The 27,232-nt window shown below is 39.7% G+C and overlaps 2 protein-coding genes across 3 annotated transcripts; one reads left to right on the forward strand and one right to left on the reverse strand.

The window, feature by feature from the left end:
- Positions 1 to 693: 693 nt before the first annotated feature.
- On the reverse strand, positions 694 to 15,282 carry LOC114570276 (glucose-6-phosphatase). Of its 2 annotated transcripts, XM_028600520.1 has the most exons (7): positions 15,130 to 15,282; positions 14,298 to 14,421; positions 3,539 to 3,761; positions 3,301 to 3,410; positions 3,103 to 3,208; positions 2,659 to 2,774; positions 694 to 1,566 (listed from the first exon to the last, which is right to left on the reverse strand). In XM_028600520.1, exons 3-7 carry the CDS (start codon positions 3,754 to 3,756, stop codon positions 1,058 to 1,060), a joined length of 1,059 nt encoding a protein of 352 aa, XP_028456321.1. In that variant the 5' UTR covers positions 3,757 to 3,761; positions 14,298 to 14,421; positions 15,130 to 15,282; the 3' UTR covers positions 694 to 1,057. The 2 variants fall into 2 exon arrangements, with proteins under 2 accessions (XP_028456321.1, XP_028456320.1); XM_028600519.1 differs by lacking the exons at positions 14,298 to 14,421; positions 15,130 to 15,282 and adding an exon at positions 4,710 to 4,788.
- Positions 14,326 to 26,843, forward strand: zgc:86896 (actin-related protein 2/3 complex subunit 1A-A). The gene is made up of 10 exons (XM_028600518.1): positions 14,326 to 14,445; positions 15,173 to 15,297; positions 17,521 to 17,625; positions 18,708 to 18,930; positions 19,456 to 19,563; positions 20,799 to 21,005; positions 22,272 to 22,347; positions 23,084 to 23,274; positions 25,393 to 25,483; positions 26,682 to 26,843. The coding sequence occupies exons 2-10, from the start codon at positions 15,234 to 15,236 to the stop codon at positions 26,685 to 26,687; spliced, it is 1,071 nt and encodes a 356-aa protein (XP_028456319.1). The 5' UTR covers positions 14,326 to 14,445; positions 15,173 to 15,233; the 3' UTR covers positions 26,688 to 26,843.
- The last annotated feature ends 389 nt before the right edge of the window (positions 26,844 to 27,232 follow it).

Raw genomic sequence — 27,232 nt, forward strand, 5'->3', positions numbered from 1 at the left:
CAACTCTCTAAGCAGGTGGTAGGCCTACTGATGCTGCACAATGTGGGGATGCTCTCAAGCGTACACCTTTTGGATTCAAATGGCTTCGACCCTTCCCAGATAGTTCCTTACCCTGTCCTTCCATGTTGTTACTATGAGTCCATGCTAAGCATATCTACATAAGAGCATCAGAAATCTGAATCAGAAAAGGGTGTATTGTTTTTGTATACTGTAAACAAACATCATTTATTATTTGAAATAAACAAGAAATACAGAAAGAAATATATACAAAATAGCCATTTAACAATAATAAAGAATAAAGGCTGAATGGATTGAGTACAGAATGTGCAAAAACATATACAGTACAGTATGTGCAATGGGCAGGTGCAGTGGTGGGAGAAGTATTCAGATCTTTAAAGTACTAATACCACACTGTAAAATTACCCCGTTACAAGTACAAGCCCTGCGTGGAAAAAGTTAAGTTAAGTAAAAGTATGTAAGTATCATCAGGGAAATGTACTTAAAGTATTAAAAGTACTCAATGCAGAAACATTTTCCCATTTTAGTGACTAATGGTCTAATCACTTCAGCTGGACTTGTAGGCCGTTATATTGTTGGCTAGTTTCATTCATAATAAAAACATCAGATTTTATAAACTACATGTGTTTTGTGTGCAGGAATCTTAACGTGTAAAGTAACTAGTAACTACAGCTGTAACAGATGAATGTAGTGGAGTAAAAAATACAATATTTCTCTCTGAAATGTGCTTGTGTGAGGTGCTGTAACATACGAGTGTGTATATGTGATGGTTGCTTTGGTGTGTGTGATCTCGTTTGCTGTGAAGATTTATTTTGCCTTTTGCTTAAGCCCTCCGGTCTGATATTGCTGTCCTGTACAATCCTCACCACAGTTCAGCTCACTAACTCATTAGTGCAGACGGTGCCACTTGAAAGCAAGTGGCATGAAAAGAAAAGACTCAAGTAACGTACAAGTACCTCAACATTTGTACTGAAGTACAGTACTTGAGTACATGTAGTTACGTTCCACCACTGGTCAACAGTACATGCTATGCTACGACTCAAAGCAGCTTCTTCCCTTTGTATCCCAGGGCTGCAGTGACACAGTAGGGAACAATAGCCACCGTAGCCAGAGGCACCGTGGCACTTTTACAGAACGACAGCAGGTAGAAGAGAGCTCCGCCGTGGACAGGGGGCCTAAAAGCAGAGTCAAACAACTGCAGCAGCACCAGCGTTGCGCTCAAGCAGATGGATCTGTAGATGGCGCCCTCAGACCCCCTGCCCACCACCGCATGCACAGGGGAGTGGAGCCCCACGCCCAGGCCCAACAGAGTCCCAGTGTTTCTGAACAAGCTGGCCAAGGGGCTGGTGTCCACGCTGACCCACTCCGCTCGGTGGCACCAGCACCGCGCTTTCTCCACGCTCCAGAGGAGGTCGACGCCTACCAGCTGGAGGCACAGGTAAAGGAGGAGAGCCAGGGAGAGGAGGAGCAGGGAGGCGAGGAGGTAAGAACACAGGCCGGCCTTGTAGATCTGCTGGGTCCGGCTGAGAGCTTCTGCTACCAGGATACCTTAGAGGAAAAACTTTTTTTTTTTTATTTTCAATCTTTTAACTTCAACTATTTGTCTTTGTTTTATGTAATCTACTGTGCAGTAACCATTTGTAATTGCACTTTGATTTTAAACCTTGTACAACCTGTTTTGATGACACTGCTTAACAGTGGTCATGCGATAAGGCTAATTCTTATTTAAAAGCCAATTTTATATGGAAGCCAATTCCTGCCAGGAAAAAAATGTCAGGAGTGCAAAAATGTATGACTATTTCAGTATAAACCATGATACAGCATACTGCCACCATGACAAAAAATTTATTATTGCTTATTTTAAATTTGAATCTCATGATTTTGATTTAATATACCATCATTTTTACTTCTCGTGAAAATATTATCTCATAATTTTGACTTATCTCATTTAGATTTTTAAAGTCATATTTGCTTAAATATCTCATGATTATTGTATGACTTAGCATCTGATAATTGTAGATCTCAGAAGCTTACAATACCATTATTTTTGACTTAAAAGGTAAGCATAGAATCTGATAATTATTAGGCCTACTTAGCGTCTCATCATAAATCAGAATTAAGATTGAGTATCTCATAAGTTTGATTTGGGAAATCAACATTTTGACTATTTATTTATTTTATCATTTACATTTGTGGCAGCTTTTTAATTGTAATTACAGGTCCAATGTGCAATGTGTCCAGTACTTTGGTTTATGTTATGTTTGGTTTGGTACATTGTTTGTATTAAATAAAATAAAATGTTAACATGCTAAACTAAGATGACGCATGCCAGCATTCTCATTGTGGGGCATGTTAGCGTTAGCAGATACAGGAATGTACAAAGTAATACTTGTTCTTCATTCCCGTCATATACTGTAAGATTTACAAGCAGCTTTCTGGGGCGGGGGGGGGGAGGGGACAGCTTCCAGCTTCGTAGCAGGACAAGGGATAATGTTTGCAGGCTCTGACATGTTTTCTGGAGGCAAACAGTTAGTTACAGTTAATAGCAATGACAGTTAATCATCTATTTGAGATTTATTTTAATTTAAGATATATGTTTTTTTCACTATGAATTGAACGCACCATGTGCTCTGTCCGTACCTATGAAAACACCTGTGATGACCTGATGTGGGAAGTGAGCAGCGACAAAGACCCTGGAGAGGCACACACACAGCTGCACGCACCAGAACAGTGTCCACAGTGAGACACGCACACACCTGGGGGACAGACACACATGTTGCTGCTCTGACTGTGCACGTTGCACAGAGCGACTCAACAGTGAATACAGGGGGCGAAATTACGAATCCCACTATGGCCACGCCAAGACCCACCCTACGAAGCAGCTCGATTGGTTGGGGTTAGGCATTTGAACTTGAGTGGTTAAGGTTAGGATAGCTGATTGGTCAGAGGATAGGACCTGAACAAATGGGGTTACGTTACCTTGCGTAAGCATGGACGCCTGGCCAATAAATGCTATTGAAGGGCGGGTCTTGGCGTGGCCATGGTGGGAATCGTAATATCTCATACAGGTGAGGTTGATCTTACCATTTCCTGATTTGATGTCCTTCTTTCTTCAGCACTGTGGCGAGGAGTGATGACATCATGGTGTAGTAGACCGCTGCAGCCCCCATGGCATGACCCGACGGACTTCCTGTCAGGTGGAGGAAGTCAACTTTTTTTAGAGACAGACCAAAGTTGACGCTGACTAAACTCACACGTGTTGCCCTAAGGTGTTTGTCCTACCTGGCCCTGTCTCACAGGTCATGGGGAACTGCTCTATCATTGGCTGGGAGGTGTTGCCATAGTAACCTGTCTCCTGAACCCACCAATAGGGACGCTCTCCGAACAGAAGCCTTAATAAAAATATCGTCATGGAATCACTTTGTACATATAATGCAACCTTCATCATCATCATCCTCACCACGACCACCACCACAATCATCATCATCCTCATTATCACCATCATCATCATCACCATCACCATTTCAGCATCAGGTTGAGCCAGTCTCCCACCACTGCCACCCACACCAGTCTGATGGCGTCAGCCTGCCGTACATAAAACCATATGGGGAACAACAGGAAGAAGGTGTTGCGTAGGTCCGTTGCCTTGGAGACTGAGAGGAAGTAGCCCTGGCTGTGGCTGAACTGGGTCTGCAGGTAGTATGTGCTGCTCAAACCGGAGCTGTGGAGCACGTCCATTACCACTGCAAAACAAGAGGAGGGAAAAAAAAGGTGCTACTATCCGTGCGTGTGTGTGTGTGTAGATTGACTTATTCCTCTAAAACAGAAAGCAAGGTAAATGTGTGTTTGTCCTCAAGTTATTGTGTGCATGTGTAGAACAGAATGCAAGGGGCTGTTGCTGTGTCTCTTAGTATCTGACTAGCTCAGCTGCATGTCGCCACGGTTTAAAACGCAGTTGCGAGCTAGACTTGCTGCCGTGTCAAAACAAGCACAGACTCACAGCTGGACCGTGGCTTAACATCGACTATCGGATGCAAGTAAGTTAACCATATCCATCTTACTTTGCACATCTATAACTGTGAGTTGCAAAGAAACTCCCGCACACTGTCTAACTTGCAAAAAATATATTGTATAAGTAGGCAAAGTTTCGGTGCTAGACCATCATCGGGCAAAATGAGTATAAGGAGTTTCTTCTCAACTTTTGAAAGTTACGAAAATAAAGAAAAATATCTCTTAACACATATCCATCAAATTATTAGCAAATATAAATCAGCGTATTTGTGAAAAAAACACATTGATAATAGGCTGATGGCCTATAGGCAAGGAAATCACTGGTACCCATCCACAGGTCCAGTTCATCCTGAGGATTCACTGTGCCATATGTATGTTTAACATTAAAACATGATTTATAAAATCATACCAACATCTTTTTTTTAATAGTTTAGTACTCTATGCACTAAAAAGGCATGTATAAAGGCTTTAGGCCGCCCTACACTTTATTGTAGGCACAGTTTAATGTGCAACTTCATTTTATACAATATACAGTATGTAGTAGGGGTCCCTGCTCCGTCTCTCTTTCAGTTCAGGCGTCCTTGGCTTAAAAAAAATGTTGAAGAACCCTGCCTTAAACCACAGTTAAGCTGCTGACAGAGCAACAGTGTACATATGTAAGTAGACATAATCATACTTACAGAATTTTGTGATGCGATCTCAGTTAGTGCATCTTCCTCGTGCCAAATGCGGTTCGGATGTAGGAACAGCAAGTCAGTCCTCTGGTGCAGCTATAAACAGCAGCTTTATCAGTGCAGCCAGTGGTGTGTGTGTGTGTGTGTGTGTGTGTGTGTGTGTGTGTGTGTGTGTGTGTGTGTGTGTGTGTGTGTGTGTGTGTGTGTGTGTGTGTGTGGATGTGTGAGTGAGTCCTTAATAATTTAAGTGGTCTCAAACGTGTCTGCTGAGATGCCCCATGACTCGAGATGTCCTTGAATGTTGTGTACATGTATTGCTTGTGTGTATCTGCTCATTAAGAGTTTCAATATGATGTAGTAGGCGTAGTATTTGTTAAAAGTATTTGCAAAAATCAGTGTTTGGTGAATTTGTCTCTGTGCCTGTGATGGGTGGAAGGGTCATGACTCTGTATGTGTGTGTGTGTGTGCTGCTAGTCACACTCAGGGTCTCTTTTATATTCAGACAGATCATCTGGTCCTCAGGTTTGGACTTTGGACTAGAGTGGGAGAGGGACAACATGGGGGGATTGAGTCGGGCAAAGAGGAGGTTTGATGTGGGGACATGGGTAAACATGACATCATGGTTTTAGCATGTGGTAAACCAGGGTATCCAAAAAGATCAATCATTTAATGTGTGCATAAAAATCATTCTTATCAACTCCTGTTTATAAGATCAGGCATCCTCACTGTCTATCAGGGCTGTAGTCAAGTCCACCTTTGTCAAGTCCACGTGTCCAAGACCAGGACTAGTTGAGACCGAGTCAAGGCCGAGTCCACAAAAGTTTGAGTCCAAGTCAAGACCGAGTCCATATGGGAGACAGTCAATACTGAGACCGAAAAAAGTGAATCCTCCTCAAGACCACTCATTACCTGTTCATAGTTTATGTGACGTGAGAGACAGTATATTTTCTACTTTAAGACAATCATTTTAATTAATTTTAATTTCCTCTGGTGTCATTAGAAGACAAAAATGTCCAAATGTTCCAAACGTGCAATTTAAAAAATAAAAATATTAATATTATTTTCCACTTGCACTGAGTTAAATCTTTTAACCCACAACAGTCTTCATTACTAATAATTTTTTTTTTTAATTTTAACCTTTTAAATTCCATTTTATTTAAATAAAATCACTGTGGTTTTTAATCAAAAGATCACACATAATGAATTACTTTCAGTAATTGATGTTTCTGTTTTTCACAGTCTGGGGTAAGTCGAAGATTAGCAAAAACACATTTTTGTGCATATTTATTTTTTGCACTTAGATAAAAAAAAAAATTGATATTGATATCTTAGAGAAAATCCCCATTGCTAAAAAAAAAAACTGCTATAAAATATTAAACATTAATATTGTTTTCCACTTTCACTGAGTTAAATCTTTTAACCCACATCAGTCCTGATTATAACTAACAAAAATAGAATTTGAACCCTTTAAATTGCAGTTTATTTACATAAAGTCACTGTTTTTTTATGAAAAAAAACATAAACTGAATGAATTATTTTTTAGTAATTTCTTTTTCTGTTTTTCACAGTCTGTGGTAAGTCCTAGTATCAGTCCTGATCATAACTAACAAAAATGCATACATTTTTAGAACATTAACCCTTTAAACAAGGTATGAAATGAATGCAAGCAAGAGCTAGGGAAAGTATCAGAAAACATGAACAACAGCTTGGGGGGTTAACGGTGAGGAAAACACTGCAGTTTTCATGTTGACCAGCACGGAGTGGGTCACCGTTCCACTTCCCAGCCACAACTTTCCACTGTGACACAGGATCAGGACATGTCGTGATTTACCACATGGCTCAGGCACGTACGCACGCATGTCCACGTGTAAACACATCTGCCCGTCTGCAAACACATGCATGGATACACACTGACTGTCCACTCCACCGCTCCTGACTCCACAGAAATTAGGGCTGTGCAGTTAATCCAAATTTTAACCCTCATGTTTCCCTCGGGTCAAATTTGACCCCCCCCCCCTTTTTTCGACGTGTTTTCTATCAGAAATATGGGTTTCTTTCAACCAAATTTCCTCAAAAATAACATGCAACACTAAAATAAAAATGGGTGATCACTACTTTCATGGTCTAACCAGGTCAAAATCTGTGATAATACATAAACATATGTTCTTTTGATCTTAACTATTAGTCCAAATAAAAAATAAAGGCATCATTTCATGTAAATGAGGTGCAGTGACTATACATTCCAAACAGAAGTGTAAAACGAGTTAGAGCTAAGTTGGCTAAGAAGATGTAAGACAGACCTTAGATTATTATTTATTTTATTTTTTTACATTTGTATGCCTTTACTATTGACAGGACAGCTCAGACTTGGAAGGGGAGAGAGAGGAGCCCCAGGTCGGAACCGAACCCGCGGCCACTGCGTCGAGGACTGAGCCTCTGTATATGGGCGTGTACGCTACCATGCGAGCTACCCAGGCGCCCGATTAATGGACATTTTTAAAATGTGATTACGATTTCAAAAAAACGATTATTTTGCACATTCCTTTTTGCAAGTGAACTCTTATTCTGTCTTGTGTTCTGAGTGAAAAAAAAGAAGGTTCACTGTTGTTTAACTGTTTTTTTTTTTAAATTGTTTTTCACGTTCAATAAATGCAACATCTTTCCAAAAGTCAACGAGGATTTGTGTTAAATAATCGTGATTGCAACGTAGACCAAAATAATCGTGATTATGATTTTTTTCCCATCATCGAGCAGCCCTACCAGAAGTCTTTCTATATCAAAAGTATTCGCATGTCTTTTTATTTACAGCCCTTGTATTTCACAGTCCACTTCTGTAGCTTCTTTAGGCCACTTGTAAACTATAAAACTTGTCCTGTTTCCCTCCATCAAACCTAAAATAACTAGTTCATCCAACTGTTTTAAACAAACAAACGTATGCAGTCTTTTTTTGGGCCCATTGAGAGTGAACATTAGAGTCCTTCTCCAGCTTAGCCTGTCACAAAGTCTGCCTCAGCTGTGTTCATTCTTGCCCATTCTGCCTCTCTGTCCCTCCGTTCAGCCACATTCCATTTCCATTTCTCTGCCTGTCCACCAGATGCCCTCAGACTCTTTCACCTGTCCAAGTCACCTAGTCTCGCATTGCCGCTGCGGAGGAAGGTCTGGCTAGTACACACAGCATTCCTGGGTGGGAGAAAAACGTGCTGTGGTTTATCTGCATTTCTTTAAACCAATCACAATCGTCTTGCGCAGAACTAAACTCAGGACGGAGCCACGGTGCCTCTGCAATATAGCCTATAGGAAGGAACTTGTTTTGGTGGAACATGTGTACGTTCGAAGGTTGTTTTAGTCGTGCGATAGAAAACTCAGATTGGACAGATAGTCTAGCTAGCTGTCTGGATTTACCCTGCAGAGATCTGAGGAGCAGTTAACCGTAGTCCTCAGAAATCCACCGGAGTTTAGAACACCAACACAATGGAAGAGGAAGGGGACGGACATACGGCCGAAATGAGGGACATCTGGTGAAAAAGTCACCTGACTCCCACATCCAGCCACTCCCTCCTTTCCCACTGTTGCCCTCACCCTCTCCCCATTTCCCTCAGTAGCAGTGTGGTGGAATGTGCAATGTAACTAAGTACATATACTCCAGTACTGTACGTTAGTCCAAATGTTGAGGTACTTGTACTTTACTTGAGTCTTTTCTTTTCATGCCACTTTCTACTTCGACTCCGCTTTCAGAGAGAAATATTGTACTTTTTACTCCACTACATTCATCTGACAGCTTTAGTTACTAGTTACTTCATTTCTGAGCTCGGAACTAGGACAGCCACCGAGTACCCCGAGCTAAAAATCCAACATGGCTGCCCCAAGCAGTGAAAGCTGTAGTAACATACAGTTATTACCACTTCCCACTTCACATTTTCTATCTGTTACGCTGTTTGTATGCACTAAAAACAGCGTAATGCGTTGTTATAAACTGGTATTTGCTAACAATGGCTAACCTGGCTAGAGCTAATAAAAACAATGAAAATCCGACTTGTACATGGAACGCATTCAACTCGGGTGTTTAGGTGAAAGCATTTAGCTTTCTTTGAAACTAACTCTCCCTAATGTTGTCTTGTCACCCCTAAAAAAACCTGATTCTTCTAGTAAACGAACACGTGCGCCATTCCAGTGCGCTGTTCCCCCTCCCGGTGCCATGTCATTTCTCCGACGCTCCATTGTTCCGACCTCTCAATAACCTGAAAAAGGAGAAATGTACCAAAATCGGAAAATCAAGCCAATTCTCCAAAACTGCCTACCTGGTTTTGACCCTTGCCTGTTTCCTAATTCAAGTAAACGTGAACTTGTCTGCCCCTGAGTCATGCTGCAGCAGCATACGGTGACGAAAACGTGAAATGATTTTATTTGCCAACATTTCCTCAACATGTTAATTTCCTGGTGTTTTGCAGCTGAACCGTGGTAGCCCACGGTTTCTGTCTGACTGGCATGTTATGGGATAGAATAATGTTGTGGGATGTTGTGGATGGGGTGGTGGGTTTATGTGAAGAGGGAAATACAAATTTGATCAACATTGCTTAATTGTACTTTGCAAATCCTGTTCCCCAACTACTTCTGTACCCAAACTAACCTCTCCCCTCTGTTATTGTGTTATTTGGGTTTTCCCATTTTCACACTCAAGTCCATTACACCCATTACACTGACCACACCTCCTTCCATCACCTTCTGACAGACACATAGTACATACCAGTATGTGCAGTAGCTAATGTCTGAACCATATGGCTACCTACACAGTGCTACAGGTTTAACTACTCCAGTGACAATAACCCCAGTAAGCCCCACTGAGTCCTTCCATCCTTATCTAGACACATGAAGTGAACCACACAATACTGTAAGTAATGTTATGTTCAAAGGCTGTATATTTTGGTGTTAACATTATTACAAATGTTTCTGGGATTTTTGAATGAGGTAGTCTTACTTCTGCAACGGAACCTTTCACTTCACTGCGTGTATTGTAGGTCACTTCATTACTGTGTTAATAGTCCATGTCATCGACAACGGTTTCTTTACGGGAGAGTTCCGGTGCCACAAGTATTGCCGGATTTCCCTCATTTTCAACTTTCAATAACTTTAAACTCCGGTCGAATCAAACAACATTAACCGGAACCTCTGAGCAACGTTACACGCTGAAAAGGGAAAGTTTTAAGCAACAGTTGGATGTGTTTTTTTATACCTGGCTCTGCAGTTCCATGTCGAAGTGTCCTTGGGCAAAACACTGAACCCCAAATTGGTCCCATGCTGCGCCATCGGTGTGTGAATATGTGTGAATGGTGCCTTAGAGAATAGTCACTGAAACTGTGATCATCTTGGTGTCAAATTTGTTTTGAAGCCTTGAATTTACACTACTACAGTTTATGTAAATGTTTTTGGCAGGGATGTATTTTGAGGACTGGTTTGATTGGCCGTTTGGCTGGTTTTATCATACAGACCTGGCAACCGAGGATAAATGACAGAATTGAGTTGTTAGTTACCCAACCAGCTAAAGAGCAAGAAACATTAACTATGACATGACATGGTACTGTAGTACTTTACTGAGTAAATGAAATATTAGTCAATGCAATAATAATTTAAACGTGCTGTTATTACACCTGAGGATTTCTCATAATAAACGTGCGCCATCTTGAATACCTAATATTACCACTTAAAGAAGCTTAGTCAGCTTACTGCTAGCAACAGTCCAGTATAAAAACAATGGGAAAACACACCCTATCAGACATAAAAGTGTGACAATTAATTAATCTCACGAAAACCCTCACCAAATATGAAATGACGTGTGTCCTGGTTGTTTGTAGTCTTGACAGCACACTGTAAAAACGGATTTTGGAGGGCAGTAAATACAACACATGCAAATTGTTTAAATTTTACTGCAAATATATTAGTCAGTAAGCAAATATACAATAATGGGTACATTCTACCTACATTACATATTTTATAACAGTAACATTTGCAGCCTAAACAAATATAATAAAATCTACCCCAAAATGATAAGTCTGCAGTTCAAAGTGAACATGCGTCAGTGCTGGTTCTTGGCCAAGATCTATGGTTTCACTGGCGGGACACTGGAGTCAAGCTGTTCGGTTTAGCTAAGGTAAGATTCCTTTTTAACAGGTTGCTGTGTGTAATAAACTTATTTAATGGTTGGTTTAGAGTGTATATTTGGATTACAAGTTACTCAATGGCAGTCTGTCATTAAAAGTTAGCAAGCTACCGAGTGCCAGCTAGCTAGCTAATGCCAGAGTTGAAAGGCTAACGTTAGCTTCTAATGTTACTAAAACGTAGCAATGTGGAGATTGTTGGAAGAAATGTTAGTTACGTTACTTCAAACTAGCTAACGTTACCTGTCGTGGCATTTGACAGTGTCACAATGTAACGTTATTGCTTTCAAGGCTGAAACATGTAGGCTCTAAATGTAAGCTAACCGTTAGCTAACATTACAGGTAATGTCACCTAACGTTAGCTAGGTAGCCGGATAGATACAGTAAGGTTACCTAATAGTATTGATAAGCCCCGACATTACCTGCTTTTGAGAAAATATATTTTAGGCCAACCTTAGCTACATAAAGTTTGGCTTACTCAGCTTTCATCTTACCAAATCCGTTTGTTATTTAATATACAGTACAATTGAGATAGGGGTGGATAAAAAAGGGTGAACTCAACTGTGAGGGCAGTGCAACAACCGGTCAGTCTCTGTTACACGCATACGCTAACTACAATACACAAATACACTGTAAATGAGGTGTGTGTATATATATATATATATATATATATATATATATATATATATATATATATATATATATATATAGGGGGTGTGTGTGTGTATACATATACATATATATATATATATATATATATATATATATATATATATATATATATATATATTTTTTAATAAGTGTAAAGAATTTGTAGAAATAAGAAAATAGCAATAGCAAATAGCTATTTTTTTCTATTTCATATCGGGGCTTCTGGAAAATGCATTAAGTTGCCTTAATTTATTCAGAGTGAATAAACTCGTGAAACGGAGAAGTATTGTCATGTAATCCATTGATTTTAACAATGTAACTGTATTCTAAATACCAACTATTTAAATTGTAACTGTAACGGAATACAGTTACTCATAATTTGTATTCTGAATACGTAACGCCGTTACATGTATTCCGTTACTCCCCAACACTATATATATTACATAGAAACTTGGCACAGCCACCATTATGGGACAGACATGCCACCCCTTCTAATGTCAGTTTAGTTTGTAATGAGGCAGGAGGTCTATCCACAATTAAAATCATAATGTAAATTGGTTATATTAATAATGCAGGTTTTTAAACCAACATACTTAATGCAAACATTCTCACATTACTGCTAATCAGTTACTAAAATAGCGTTTCAAAAACTTTTGAGGTGAGAAATAGTCAATAAAGTCACAGTTTTAATTTGTCACTGAATTGTATTGAGGTGCTGATTATTAAAAACAAACTCTACTTGGGTTGATTTGGCGTAACCAAGAAAACATGATCAATAAATGTATTGGGATAGTATGTTGTTATTGTCCTTAACTTAAAAGTGCATATTTTTGTTTCTTTTTTTAACATGGAGGATGAAAATACGGACAACATGGACTAAACCATGAAGGTGCTTGTGATCCATAATCCTGCAGCCAAGGAGCATACAACATGTGTTGATTGCGATGGAGGGAAACAAAGTGCTGAACGTGTGTGGAAACCGAACCAAGGCATGTGTGCTGTTGATGGGATGGATCTACGCTCTCAAACTTGAGTATTCCAAGAAGCTTGAGTATACTTAAAGTATTTCAGAAACTCTTTTGGTGCTTGACAGAGCAAAGCTGCTCAAGAAGGTCCAGTGCCTCAAAAGTAAGCTAATGATGAACTGTTTGTCACCGTGTTCAGGCACAGACTGACTGTTTCCTGGGAACTTACTGTTGGTGCTGAAGAATGCTCACTGTACAATGCAATCAGACAATTTCATCTCCCAAAAAGCAGTGTCACATTGAAATTCACTACATTCAAATAATGCATATCATCTCATGGATCAATGTTATTCAAAAGATACATATTCGTTGAGCAAGGACTGAACTCAGTGTGTTTCTGACTGGTACTAGGCTGTCAATTCATTTAACCAAAGGGACACGGTGTTGAGATGTGGAAAATGCTGTTTTTTGTTCAGGCACAGACTGACTGGTTATCTTCAACAATCCCATAAGGCTTTGCAAATATCTGCATATGTTCAAAAAAATGTAAGATGTTCATGTTTGGTATAACAAACAAACTGGAATCCACATATGAAGGGTTTAAGAAACTTGTTTCAGTTGAATATGCAGAGTGGAGAGGGTTCTTTTTGTACCTCCTCCTTGTCCTTATTTTTTTGAACATTTCATTAATTAAAAGAAATTGACATGATCAAATATCTCCTGTGTCTGACAATAATTTTTTTTAAGTAAAGTTTACCTTCCCTGAATAAGTAATGATTAATTACTCATATTGTTCAATTATTAATAACAAGTATTAAGTGCTTACAATCAAGAGGTAATGTTACTTACTTTTTATAAGTAATCAGTTGTGTAATGTATTGAGAAATATTAGGTAGACTTTACCTAATTTCTTTTAGTGTATCATAGCTGTTAAATGTAGATATTCTTCACTCAAAACGTGGTGAAATCTACCCAAACAGACTGAGTGCAAATTGTTACCTCACATTTATTGAGTAGATTCTATAGGTTGCTTTTTACAGTGCAGACAACCACCGATTCCAACTGGATTTTTTCACAACTCAAATTTCCCCCTCAAAAAACAGTATGTACTGTACATACATTTGGTCATAGTATATTCAAACTGCAAACTCTCGCATTGCATGGGAAAAATAGGTTTTCTACTTAAGTTTACAACTTTTTGTGTTAAGCTTTAGGTTTTTTGTTGTCTTTTTTTAGAGCTGAAAAATCAGGGAATTGATTAGTCAACTGACAGACAATTAATTGTCAGCTACTTTGATAATTGATTGATCCTTGCAATAATTTTTCAAACCAAAATATCAAAAATCTGTTTCCAGCTTCTCAAATGTGAGGATTTTCAGCTTCTCTCAGTTTTATATATTTTATTTTCTAGTGTCCCTTTTATTTACAGTGTGATGCCTTGTTTAGTAAGATAACAAACAGATATTGATTTTGTAAATATGGATGATGCTCAAAGACAGAGATGGCTGTACATATAAATTAGCCAGTTATCTTGAGAAAGCCTGGGAGAAGAGAAAAAAGCTCTTTACCGGGATGATTTGTAGATATTTGTTTGTATGTACTGTGCTTTTTTGTTATTTATTTTTTTTTATTTTACATTCCTTTATTTTTGTTTTCTGTTATTTATGTATTTCTCCAAAAATATTTTTTTTTGGGAAAAAAAGCTATTTGAAGACATCACCATAGGGCCTGGAACAGTAGCGTATATTGGGCATTGGTGTTTGGTGGCACAATAAACTTGCTCTAGACAAGATGCTTGCTCAACAGCTATTAGCAGACACACCCACCTTTCTTTCACTCCCATGAGTAGTCACTTCCTTCACCCAGTCAGACTGCACAGCTCCATTCGTGTCGACTGCCCAGAGTCCACGAACACAGCCCTGCACCTCCAGCTACCAACAAGAATTCCACCTGGCCACACATACACAGCAAAAGGTAAGTAATGACTTTAATCTCTTTGTTTTTTATCACATCTAGTCAGCTCGTTCAGTTTTTGATCACTTGTAAAACTGGTTTACGCTTTCCATCCGATCCATTCTTATCTATCAGTTTGATAAGGCTAGGCAAAGACAAATGCGGCACCAAACGAAACATTTGCAATGTACTTCTACTGCATGTACCAGTCTGAGGTAGTATCTTCTTAGGTTCAAACCTTTTCAAACTGGGAGGAACTAACTGTAACAAACTGACATATCTGTATTAAAAAAAACAAGGTTTGTTTCTTCCGCTCAGGATCAGGTTATTGTTAGAGGGCAGAGAAAAATACAGACGTAACAATTAAATTGTGTTTGTACAGTGTGCACCACACCTGATAAAGGTGTATTCTTATCTCACAGTCATTACTTGCCTAGCTTACAGTGAATTAAAGGGAGAGTTGTAAGGAGTAGAGTAGAGAGTACTGTAAGTTTGTCCTTAAAGTGGATGTATCCACTTTCTTAGGACCTAAATTCCAAGTATGCATCACAGTAAGTAACACCAATCTGGTGTTAGGGTTATTGATTAAATCGGAGGATGAAACTCTCATACCACAAACTTTATAAATCACTGCTCATGTCATTTCTCAACCCAAACACAAGAAACTAGCTGTGCTTTCTCCGCAAAAAAATCAAGTTTCCTTACACCATGTATCCCTGTCCTTCCTGATCTGATCCTGGGCCTGCAGCAACACAGATCAGCCCTCACAGCAGTTACATTCCAGCAGCCTCTCCTGCCTCTGTTGGGACATGTCGCTCTACAGTTTTGGCCTGGAGCCACTCTCCTGCCACACCTGGAACAAAGACAGGACCCGTAAGTGAAACAGCAAACATAGAGTAGCACAAAAGTATGTGCAGTATTCCGTATTCTTTCTCCATAATTGATGGGATCAATACAGGGTGGGACCACATTCTCAATGCAGAATGTACATACATTTTCTCCCTTCTCTTATTACATTAATGTTGCCTGGAGAACCACGGGGAATCTGATTATCAATGCAGGAAATGGACTCAAAGAGCTTTACTGCATGGATCTGACTGTACTTCAGTTGTAGGATGTCTACTGCTGTTTCTGTACTTGGCATTACAGTTATTGTTAAACGCTGCAGTGCAGTGGGTTTGTTCTACACACCTTACGTGAAGCCGTTCTACATTTCAAGCAGGAATGGCCCCAGGGTTACCGCTTCAGTTGCCAAGAAATACTTTTTTTGAAACCACTTTATTTTTTAGTGTCAGTCAGTTAGTTAGTTGGTGGACTTTGGTCCTTGACAAGGCCCAATGTGGGCTAGCCAGACCCTCCTAAAGTACAGGCCAAAAGTTTGGACACACCTTCTCATTCAATGCGTTTCCTTTTTATTTTCATGACTATTTACATTGTAGATTCTCACTGAAGGCATCAAAACTATGAATGAACACATATGGAATTATGTACTTAACAAAAAAGTGTGAAATAACTGAAAACATGTCTTATATTTTAGATTCTTCAAAGTAGCCACCCTTTGCTTTTTTATTAATAAAGGAAAAAATTCCACTAATTAAGCCTGACAAAGCACACCTGTGAAGTGAAAACCATTTCAGGTGACTACCTCATGAAGCTCATTGAGAGAACACCAAGGGTTTACAGAGTTATCAAAAAAAGCAAAGGGTGGCTACTTTGAGGAATCTAAAATATAAGACATGTTTTCAGTTATTTCACACTTTTTGTTAAGCACATAATTCCATATGTGTTCATTCATAGTTTTGATGCCTTCATTGAGAATCTACAATGTAAATAGTCATGAAAATAAAGAAACACATTGAATGAGAAGGTGTGTCCAAACTTTTGGCCTGTACTGTATGTAGCACTGTGGAGGAAGGTCTGGCAGTGCGAGACTATCCACAATATAATTCCCATTTCCTATTGTGTCGTCATCTTCCCTGGTTGCAAAAATAATGGCAATGGCCATATCGTCAAACTCGAGGCTTCAAAACGGCATTCCTAATACACTGACCTTGGATAAGTACCTCATACAACCCCCCCTTCCAAAGATCCGAACTTTGAGCACAGGATTGGATTGAGCTAAATGCCCGTGACAGCATGCTAACATGGCCCCAATGACAATGTTAACATGCAGGTACATTTTCCATGTTTGCCATCTTAGTTGAGTATGTTAGCATGACATTTGCTAAGCAATTAGCATTAAACAAAAGTACAGCTGGGGTTGATGGGAAGGTTGTTAGTTTTGCAGTTGTTTGGTCATGAACCAAATTTGTTGACCTGATGATGAGGATAAAGATGGAAAGTCAGAGGCTCACAGAAGTTCTCCCTCTGTGGACAATAAATATCTGAACCAAACGTCATAGCAATCCATCTAATTGCTGTTGAGATATTTGAGTCGGAGATGGACCAACCAACTAACAGACATTGCCATCCATTGCTAACCACACTGCTAGTCTAAATCTGTTAAGGATATTCATGGTCCTCATACTGAGGATTTTGGTGACCCCTGAATTTAGAATTAGAATTATTATTTGGACAAACGTTCCACTTGTACACAGTAAATATCAAAATCTTATGTGCAGTACTTCTGCTAATTTGCAGAGTACATTCCTTTTCCAATTTTAGCATATTGTTTGAATGGTCATGAATGTAAACACTGAACTCCAATATGCTTATGCGGGTATTGTCTGCTGTCCTGCTGATAATTTGTACTTCCCAGAGAATGAACTTAAATGTGGTGACCCACTGGCTTTTCCTCTATTGCCACCCGCAGACCATATTTCTAATCGCACACAACATAACATCAAATGCAACTGGGTATATCCCTATGGAATTCACTAAATGAACATTCATCCTCCTCAGAGGATCTCTTTGACCTCTTTACGTGATCTTTCCACAAATAACTTTGCAAACATGGTAACTAATGGCGAGATTGCCATGGCATTTTTCTGTATATTGAAAAGATAAACCCATTCACACTCATCGGATGAAGACCATGTCATATTAATTACTTTTGGTTACAATGCCTAACATTTGTGCATGCGTATTTCTTCACAGAGATTGCAGTGAGTCCTAACAACAATGTGGTAAACATCTACGAAAAGAACGGCAAAGAATGGGTCAAGATCCATGAGCTGACTGAGCACAGTGGACGAATCACAGGTACTGTAACTTATATCAGCCAACAATGACTGACGGATATATGGTATGTGACTTTTGACATCATATGAGTAAGAAAAAAAAGAAATATATAAACAACGGGGCCACTGCCCCAGGGATGCATTGACAGGACTGATCCTTTGGAGCCTGGAAAGCCCCAAGTTCACTGTGTGTCAGTTTTTTGTTGTTGTAATTGAATGAATTGATAATTTGTTACTGAAAGTTCATTCTTGATCTTGGGAATAGTGATTTGATAAACAAATAGGCTTAGCTAAAGGTCCACCTGGAAGCCTGTTGCAGAGCTGTTAGTCACATATCAGTCTTCATCAGTGAATGGAGTTTTCTCACTTCAACATGGGCCCACACACAAGCGCTGGAAATGACGTATTGCAAAACACTTCCTTTGTCCACTATTTGGCACTAGAGAACAAACACTAAGTAAGCTGCAAGCAGAGCTGAACGGGCACTTACCCCTCCCAGAAAATAACTTGGGTATTAACCTACTAGAAAAAATAAAATCAGTGCACATGGAAACATTAACCTTTACAATCAGAGATCACATACACAAATGGAATAAGATCTACCCCAAAGATAGAATCTGTAAAATAACATATCTCAATCTCAATCTAGTAAACACTGGAGAACCCTTTTTGCAATTATGTAAGCACATAATGTAATCTGAAAACTGCTGCCCTGGTGAAAAAAACAATGCAAATTGGTTATTCTGTCTATAATGGAGCGGAATGGAAATTTCTAAGCGACCCCAAACCCGGTAGTGTATATATACTGTTAAAACACCATGGTAGAATTTTTCCCTCAGAGTTTTGGGTAATCCCTGTTAAAGATTGTCCCACCACAAAGCACTTAGTAATGCTACTTTTGAGTTCAAAATTAATTATTTGGCCACATGGTGGTATTAATATCCACGATTTAGTACACACATTTCTGTTTTAAGGAAGTCTGAATTAATACAAGTGTTTTTGACATCTCCAGTAAAATATATGATTTGAAAGCAAAGGTAGAAAGCATTGCATCATTCATCCATCCTTTGACACTTGAATAGAGCTTCATAACTGTGTCCACAGGCATTGACTGGGCCCCAGAGTCCAACCGCATTGTAACATGTGCCTCTGACCGCAATGCCTACGTGTGGACTCTGAAGGATGGCGTTTGGAAGCCCACCCTGGTCCTGGTGCGTATCAACCGGGCAGCCACCTGTGTGAAGTGGTCACCACTGGAGAACAAGTTTGCCCTGGGCAGCGGGGCTCGCCTCATCTCTGTCTGCTACTTTGAGAAGGAGAACGACTGGTGAGCAATACGTGATCAAATCAAAACTATTCCTGTATGGTACATAACAATTAACTTGATATTGGTTTTAAAGGCAGAGATAATTGAGACTCAATTGTGTCACATAAGACTGTCTTTGTCCGTCAATTAGTCAACAGACAAAGAGATTAAAAAGTCAGGAACATGCAGGAACATGCAGGAGCATACAGAAACGTGCTGCAAATACAGAAAACACAACCTAAAAACATGAACTGCAAATAGGCCTACAAACAAATTTTTACACAATTTGACTCTTACCTCTTACCTGTAATTAAAATTGCCATGATGTCTGCCAAGTACATTCAATTGCAGGTTTTTACCATTCTCATTCCATTGGGGTAGCCGTAGCTTAGTCCGTAGGGACTTGACATTACCTCCTGGGCACTGACATCTCTCCATTTGTGCATGTATAAGTCCTGTTTATGCATCTGTGCCTGTGTGTAATGTAAACATATAATTTACCTTTGGGAATCATTAAAAGTATGTCTTCTTCTTCTTCCCTTTCAGGTGGCTGAGTAAGCACATCAAGAAACCCATTTGCTCCACAGTCCTGAGTCTGGATTGGCATCCAAACAACATCCTACTAGCCGCTGGATCTGCAGACTTCCACTGCAGGTGACACAACTGCCAAAACTGCAATGTAAAGGCACAGAAGCAGACTGGTGTCATAGTTCTACAGACAGATACCTGAAGAACCACACTTGTAGCCTGAGCTCTGAGTTGCCTACCGGATTAAGCACACTAATCATGTTTATTAAAGATGCATCAATGAACCCCACTGTTGCACTGGGTGACATGTTCCTTCATTAACATGAACAAACCCACTGCAGTTTATTTTGAATGAATCCCACACACATCATCCTGCTGCCCCAAATACTCACTAAAGCACCAAATATGGTTTCAAGGTATTGTAGGTAGGATTTTGAAGATCCAGGACTTAGCCAAAGAATTTGAACATCGACAATTCTCAGTCCCTCCCCCTTTCTGCTAAAGCCCAAAACTTTCTCCTAAGCCCCTCCCCCCACAAGGGAGAATGAATGTGTGTGCCTGAGCAGTGATTGACACACAGTTAGACATTAAGTTAGTTTTGTAAGGCTTACCTACTGCATCTTTAATCTGCAACATAACAAAACTAGCGTGTCCAGCTGTATAGGAATTTACTATGCCTTTTCTTATTTTATGAAACAAAATATTTATGAGATGTTTTTAAAAAGGTGCATGTCTTCAGGAGGAACCAATGTGCTGGGGGAAACCAACAATGTGTACTGAGACAAACACTGTTGGTTTTGGTCTTTTTGTGGGATTTCGTGGCTGGTCCTTTGGAGACAGGGTAGACATGGCGACTGGCTCTTTGTTGAGGAGATCAAAATAGAGGTGTTAAGCCTGTTTGGCAACGTGATGGGGCACCCCCTGCTTTTGTACAAGTGAGAATAACTGGAGGCGCAGATATGCAGTTAATATCAATTAGTGGTGGGGACAGTTTAAGGTAATCAGAAAAGGGGTAAGGATATATCCCCACCGTCCCTATTCTACCATAAATTATGCCCATGGGTGTGTGGTTGGGAGAGGGGAGCCAGTCAACCTACTGCTCCACTAGCTACGTGGAGACGCCGGAGGAAGTGGCGGCTGGACAGCCTGACTAGGGACGTTAAAACTGAGCTTAAATAGTCGGAGCTCTCCAGGATCAGACCCCAGCGCTGAATTTGAGTTGGTGCAGCAGCTTGTGGTGGACCCAGGACTTAAAACAATATCAATATACATAAGCAGCAAGTCTAAATGTACATTAGGCAACCCAACATTGGTTCCCAAATCGGGCAAACAATAACAGAAATCAATTCTATGCTTGTCAGGGTTTTCTCAGCCTACATCAAGGACATCGAGGACAAGCCCGGACCCACTGCCTGGGGGGCCAAAATGCCTTTTGGGGAGGTGCTGCTGGAACATAAGGACTGTGGAGGCTGGGTGCACAGTGTCTCTTTCTCCCCTGGGGGAGACCAGCTGGCCTGTGTGGCCCACAACAGCAGCATCACTGTGGTGGATGCCGCCCAAGCGAAGGAGTGAGTACATCTACCAAGACACTAATGCAATCAGTATGATCGATATTAGTCCACTATTCACTATGTTACACTTCTGGGATTACTCCGGTGCCGCCGGAAATTCCGCCGGATGTCACTCTTTTCGGCCGTGTGTCCATTACCTTCCTCTTTCTTTGTGTTGGCATTCTTAACTCCGGTGGATTTCTGAGGACTACGGTTAACTGCTCCTCAGATCTCTGCAGGGTAAATCCAGACAGCTAGCTAGACTATCTGTCCAATCTGAGTTTTCTGTTGCACAACTAAAACTACTTTTGAACGTACACATGTTCCACCAAAACAAGTTCCTTCTAGAGGCTATTTTGCAGAGGCACCGTGGAAGCGTCCGGCGTTTAGCTGCGCCCAAGACGATTGTGATTGGTTAAAAGAAATGCCGATAAACCAGAGCACGTTTTTTTCCCCCATCCCGGAATGCTGTGTGGACTAGCCGGACCTTCCTCCGCAGCGCTGTGGAGGAAAGCCTGGCAAAGCGAAACTAGGTTGCTATTAATATTCAGCAAGAGATAAAGTATCTTTATCTTTAACTTTTGAATTAAAGATATAATATGTAATATTTTCTCATAAAATGTTGAAAAAAGACTATACCTCTCCTGCATCATATAACTTGTAATCCCTCTAGCTGCTATAACTTCAAACAAAACATGGGAAACGTCCGAAATGCCAGATGATACGTTAGAGAGCAATTGTAAATCAATTAGCTAGCTAATGTTTGCTTGCTCGCTCGCTAACCAGTGAGCTGCCACCACATATTCAATCTCACTAATTATGTGGGAAACACTGCGGATATTGGATTAGAATTCCATGAATAAATGTTACTTATACAACATGAATAAAACTTAATATAATTGCTCATCCGTGATAAGATACATTTTCATCGACAATGATGGTTGTTGAACAATGAAGAAAATAAAACCCATGATCGCATGCAACTTGTAATCAAAAAGTTGATTGAAAGACCCTTATGGAGACCCCTAGTGGCAGAAAATGATAAACTGTACGTCCGAGGGGATCAATGACTAAAGAAACTCTAGACTAAATTACATTTCCAACATAAATCAGCTTCTTCAGCTAACTCACCAGGCTATGCAGCACTTCATGGCTGCAATTCCTGAACAACTTTTTAAGTTTTACACTATTGTTTGTTTTTTATATGTGATCCTGTAAGTAAGTCAATGTCATTGACATCTTTGGACATTATATCATGCACCTTTCTGACCTCTGTCCATCCAGGGTCACCCAGCTGACTACCGACCATCTGCCACTTCTGAGTGTGCTCTATGTCAGCCCCACTGAGCTTGTTGCTGCGGTAACTATCACCTTCTGTATGTGTGTGTGTGTGTGTGTGTGTGTGTGTGTGTGTGTGTGTGTGTGTAAGTGTTTGTGCATGTCCAGCAACTCCATGCATAAGTTCTTAAGATGAAGACATGATCAACTTCTGTACTTAATATACCTATTTTAAAGCTGTAATAATGAATATTTGTATCTAACTATAAAGCATGGAATCTGTGTATGTGTGTGTGTGTGTGTGTGTGTGTGTGTGTGTGTGTGTGTGTGTGTGTGTTTGTGTGTGTTTGTGTGTGTTTGTGCATGTCCAGTAACTCCATGCATAAGTTCTTAAGATGAAGACATGATCAACTTCTGTACTTAATATACCTATTTTAAAGCTGTAATAATGAATATTTGTATCTAACTATAAAGCATGGAATCTGTGTATGTGTGTGTGTGTGTGTGTGTGTGTGTGTGTGTGTGTGTGTGTGTGTGTTTGTGTGTGTTTGTGTGTGTTTGTGCATGTCCAGTAACTCCATGCATAAGTTCTTAAGATGAAGACATGATCAACTTCTGTACTTAATATACCTATTTTAAAGCTGCAATAATGAATATTTGTATCTAACTATAAAGCAGGGAATCTGTGTGTGTGTGTGTGTGTGTGTGTGTGTGTGTGTGTGTGTTGTCAAATTGTTTAATGCAGCTTCAAGGACCCATGTACAGTCATAATTCAGTTGAATATTGATATGATTCTTTGTACTGAACTGTTCTGTCAGGGCCATGACTGTTGCCCGTACCAGTTCACCTATAAGGGTCCAGGTGCTCTGGAGTTTGTGAAGAAGCTGGACATCCCCAAGCAGACCTCTAAGGCCAGCATGTCAGCCATGCAACACTTCCGCAACCTGGACAAGAAGGCCACTGATGAGGAGAGCAATGAGATGGGCAACCTGCACCAGAACAGCATCACGTAAGGCCAACTGCAGTTTCCCTTTAAAATAGCATCATAACCTCTACTAGTATACCAAGGAGGTTATGGACTTGTAGTGCGTTCCATTAACCTCGGAATTCGGAAGCCGAAGCTGGGAATGCTAGTGGCACTCATGTTGGATTTTTAGATCGGGGTACTCAGTGGTTGTCCGAGTTACGAGCTCAAAAATCCGAGTTCAGGGGGCGTGTTTCCGACTTTGACGTCGGAAAATCCAACTTACGAGGACAAATGGAACACACTTGCAGAGATCTTCAATAGGGGGTCCGGGACCCCTAGGGGGGTTCTCAGAGTCACTGCAGCAAATTAATGTTAATGTTTTGAAAGTTTTTTCAAAAATAATATGTCTTAACATAAATACAACATCTTATTAGCAAATATAAATCAGCCTATTTGTGAAAAATGTATGATAAGCATACTGGCCTATAGGTAAGGTAGTCACTAAGGCCATCCACAGATATAGGTAATAAATCCTTATCACTGTGCCACATGTAGGTTTAACATTAAATTAAAGATTTATAAAATCATGCCAACAATTACTATTTTAATAGCTTAGTATTCTATTCACTAAAGAGGTATGTATAAAGGCTTTAGGCCACGCAAACGTTATTGTACCCCCTGTTTAAAGCTTGTATCATGTGGATGCAACAGTAATGTTGTCATTACTTAGAATTCCTCATGGGGGAGACAGAAACTACCGCCATAGCTTTAATAGGCAAATTAATTTCATAAAATATTTGTAGTAGGTGGTCCCTGATCCGTATGTCTCAGTTAAAGGGTCCTTGGCTTAAAAAACGTTGAAGACCCCTGGACTAAAGGACAGGTGGAAACATTTTGTGTATCTGGACCCGATAGCACCACCATGTGGTCACTTTATGGTTGGTTCATAACTCCTCAACTATCTGGTTTAAAAGCAAAATCCCAGATTTTTTTTTAAAGCCATAACTGAATGGGCAGGATTCTGACTCTTGAAATTGTGCACAGTTGATCAGTAATATTTCCAGGCAGGATGTGGAAATTCTCCAAAAATCATCAGCCAGTCAGCATGATTGTCTAGTTCTATGTTTGTGTTGTGTATTGTGATGCAGATCTGGACCTACATGCGAATTAAATGTTTTTAGTAGAGTTTTCTCCTATTTACCATAACTGTATAGGCCTTGTATGTGGCCTTGCTGGAGGTATGTGCTCTCTAGCAATGCTACAGGTAACTTGAAAGCAGTCTGAATGAATCCTCCGAAAAGTGAGGGGCTTTAGTTTGTACGTTTAAATGACATGAATTGGTATGAACTTATCCGAGGTGTTTTGTTGCTGTGTGTGTAAAACTCTTGGTGAGCTCTGGGTGTCTCCAGAAATCACTCTTTTATTACGTATTACATTTTTTCGCAATCGCTTTGGCGCAATCGTCGAATGACTACTTAACTTCGTCAAACGATATGACTATTTTATATATATATATATATATATATATATATATATGCCAAAAGTTTTTCCCTCGTTGCATTGCAAGGGAGGATATCAGGTGTGAGGTCGATAAAATGTTGTGGCCTGTGGCCAGACGGAGAGGAGATTGGATGACCCATGAGGTTGATACATTTGCAGCATATTTTCTTTTTGCACAACCGTTCCTGATAATTTGGCTTTTTTTTTTCTTTTCTGTACAAGCTTTCTTTATGTATTTACAGTTGGCTGGCGTGTACATACATTGAGCAAGTATAGTGTGTGCCATGGCTGACATGAATACTATTCAGCTGCCTAAATATACAATGTTAGCAATTGGACAATATTACAGAGAGTAACTATCACACTTTTAGAGTCCACTGTCATTTGCCAAGATGTCTTTACATTTCGACTGGCTTGCTCTAAGCAATGATAAAGGAATAATTTGTTTTGGTGGAAATGATTTATTCATTAATGGATTTATTTACATTTGAAGTTTTTTTATTTTTGATTGAGTAATCACCATAGAGTGATGTGCTGAATGTACCATGTGGTGTGAGGATTGTAGAGTTTTGACAATTGTAAGTTTGTTTTAGTAAATGTGTGTGTGTGTGTGTGTGTGTGTGTGTGTGTGTGTGTGTGTGTGTGTGTTGTGTCCTGCAGGCAGCTGTGTGTTGTATCTGGGAAGAAAGCCAAAGTGGAGAAGTACAGCAGTGTGGGTCTGGATGGAGCCATTGTGATCTGGGATTTTAAGGTACACGTCAAACTCTGTCTACCATGCAAACGTGGAACTGTGATTTAGTAACTTGACTGTGAGTAAAACATTAACCCTTTAAGGCATTTTGATTAGAAGTTATTTATTGTAATGGTAGGTGTATATTCTGCAGATATTCACATACATAAAGTTATCTGATTCCTTTGATGGAAATGAGTCAATTTGGAAATATAATGGAGAGTTCAACAAAATGTATTGTCTCTGACAACATATAGACCATGATATGTAGTTCAAAGCTAAAAAAACTAACAAACAAAAAACTAGTAGGTGGAACTCGAGTTAATTTTGACAAATGCCAAACATGTGGTTATTAAGCACTGGTAATATTGGAAATTACTTTTTCCTATGTCAAGAATAAAGCTTCCCACTCACTGATAGAAAGTATGTTTTGACACATCTCACCTTCCACGACACATACTATAGTATACCTCCAATGTATTCATGTCATTCTTATCATAGTTATGGTTGTGCCAGTTCAATCATAAATAATAAATTATTATAGAAGCACACTGATTTATCTGATTTCCATATCCCCAAAACATCAACAAAGAGTTTGGAGGAAATTCAGTGACTTGGATGGACTGTAACATAGTCGATGAAGTAGCACTTCAGACAGATTTTACATATACAAAATTCAATTGGACCCACTTAGGGCAAAACGATTTTTGAGTGATTTTGAGTGATTTTCCTGAATAATGTAATTCAAGAGATCGTGATAGACAAACTGCTTCACAGAGACTTTTTCATGCTGCTAACATTCTGAAGAAAGCACAGATTAAATGTTCAGTATTGCATGCCTGCTACCAGCTGCAACCATAGATGGGGGGGGGTTACAACAACCAATTAACCAATAATTAAAACTGGCCAGTGTAACCAACCCCAAAAACCTATTGTAATTTCCTTTACATAAATAAAGACATTTGCACCATAAATTGATGCAGAAATGGCACAAATTGTTGCAGAAAAATTCACCAGAATGCTGAAAATTAAGTATTTGACGCTCAAAATTTAAATTTTGTTCAAAAGTGGAGATCACTCTTATGTTGAACCACAAGTTACGCCCTTGGCTGCAACGCAAACACATTGCTTCATAATCTACTCCTATCTGCCTTCAAAATACCAAATCAATAGAACTATGTAGCATCAAGTCTAACATGTTTGTACTCTCATTGTGCAGCATTGAGACACCACAGAGTGTCAGTCCCTGAGGCATCAGAGGCTGAAGAGACCAACGTACCCTGCCGCCAGCTAAACCTACGGAACTACTGATGTGCTTTTGAGGAACTGGAAACCAATGGAAGCCCATGTGCTTTGCAATATTTGTCATTAAAAAATTAATTTGAATAAATAAAGAGGAGATTTACAGGCCAGACGGTGCACTGTAATGACTTGTTCTTCACATTCACGTTTGTGTTGTGTACTCAGCAGTCTTGTAGTCCTTAAAACTGGTCTCCAAGACCACTTTTTGAAGGTCTGGGTCTCGGATCGGAATCGACCACATTTGTACTCGGTGAAAAATAAAGATGGGATTTCTTGTGATTTTACATAACTTCGGAGCTTCTGGCTTTAACAAGGTCTCATTCTATAACAGATTTGTTGTTGAGATGTACACGATTCCTGAAAAAAACATCCCGAAACAAAATACAGGAGAATAATAATTTCCTTTACAAAAATAAAGACATTTGGACCGTAATTGATGCAGAAAAGGCACAAATTGCTGCAAAAATA

Source organism: Perca flavescens, chromosome 15 (genome assembly GCF_004354835.1).
Source record: "Perca flavescens isolate YP-PL-M2 chromosome 15, PFLA_1.0, whole genome shotgun sequence".
Classification (NCBI taxonomy): Eukaryota; Metazoa; Chordata; class Actinopteri; order Perciformes; family Percidae; genus Perca; species Perca flavescens.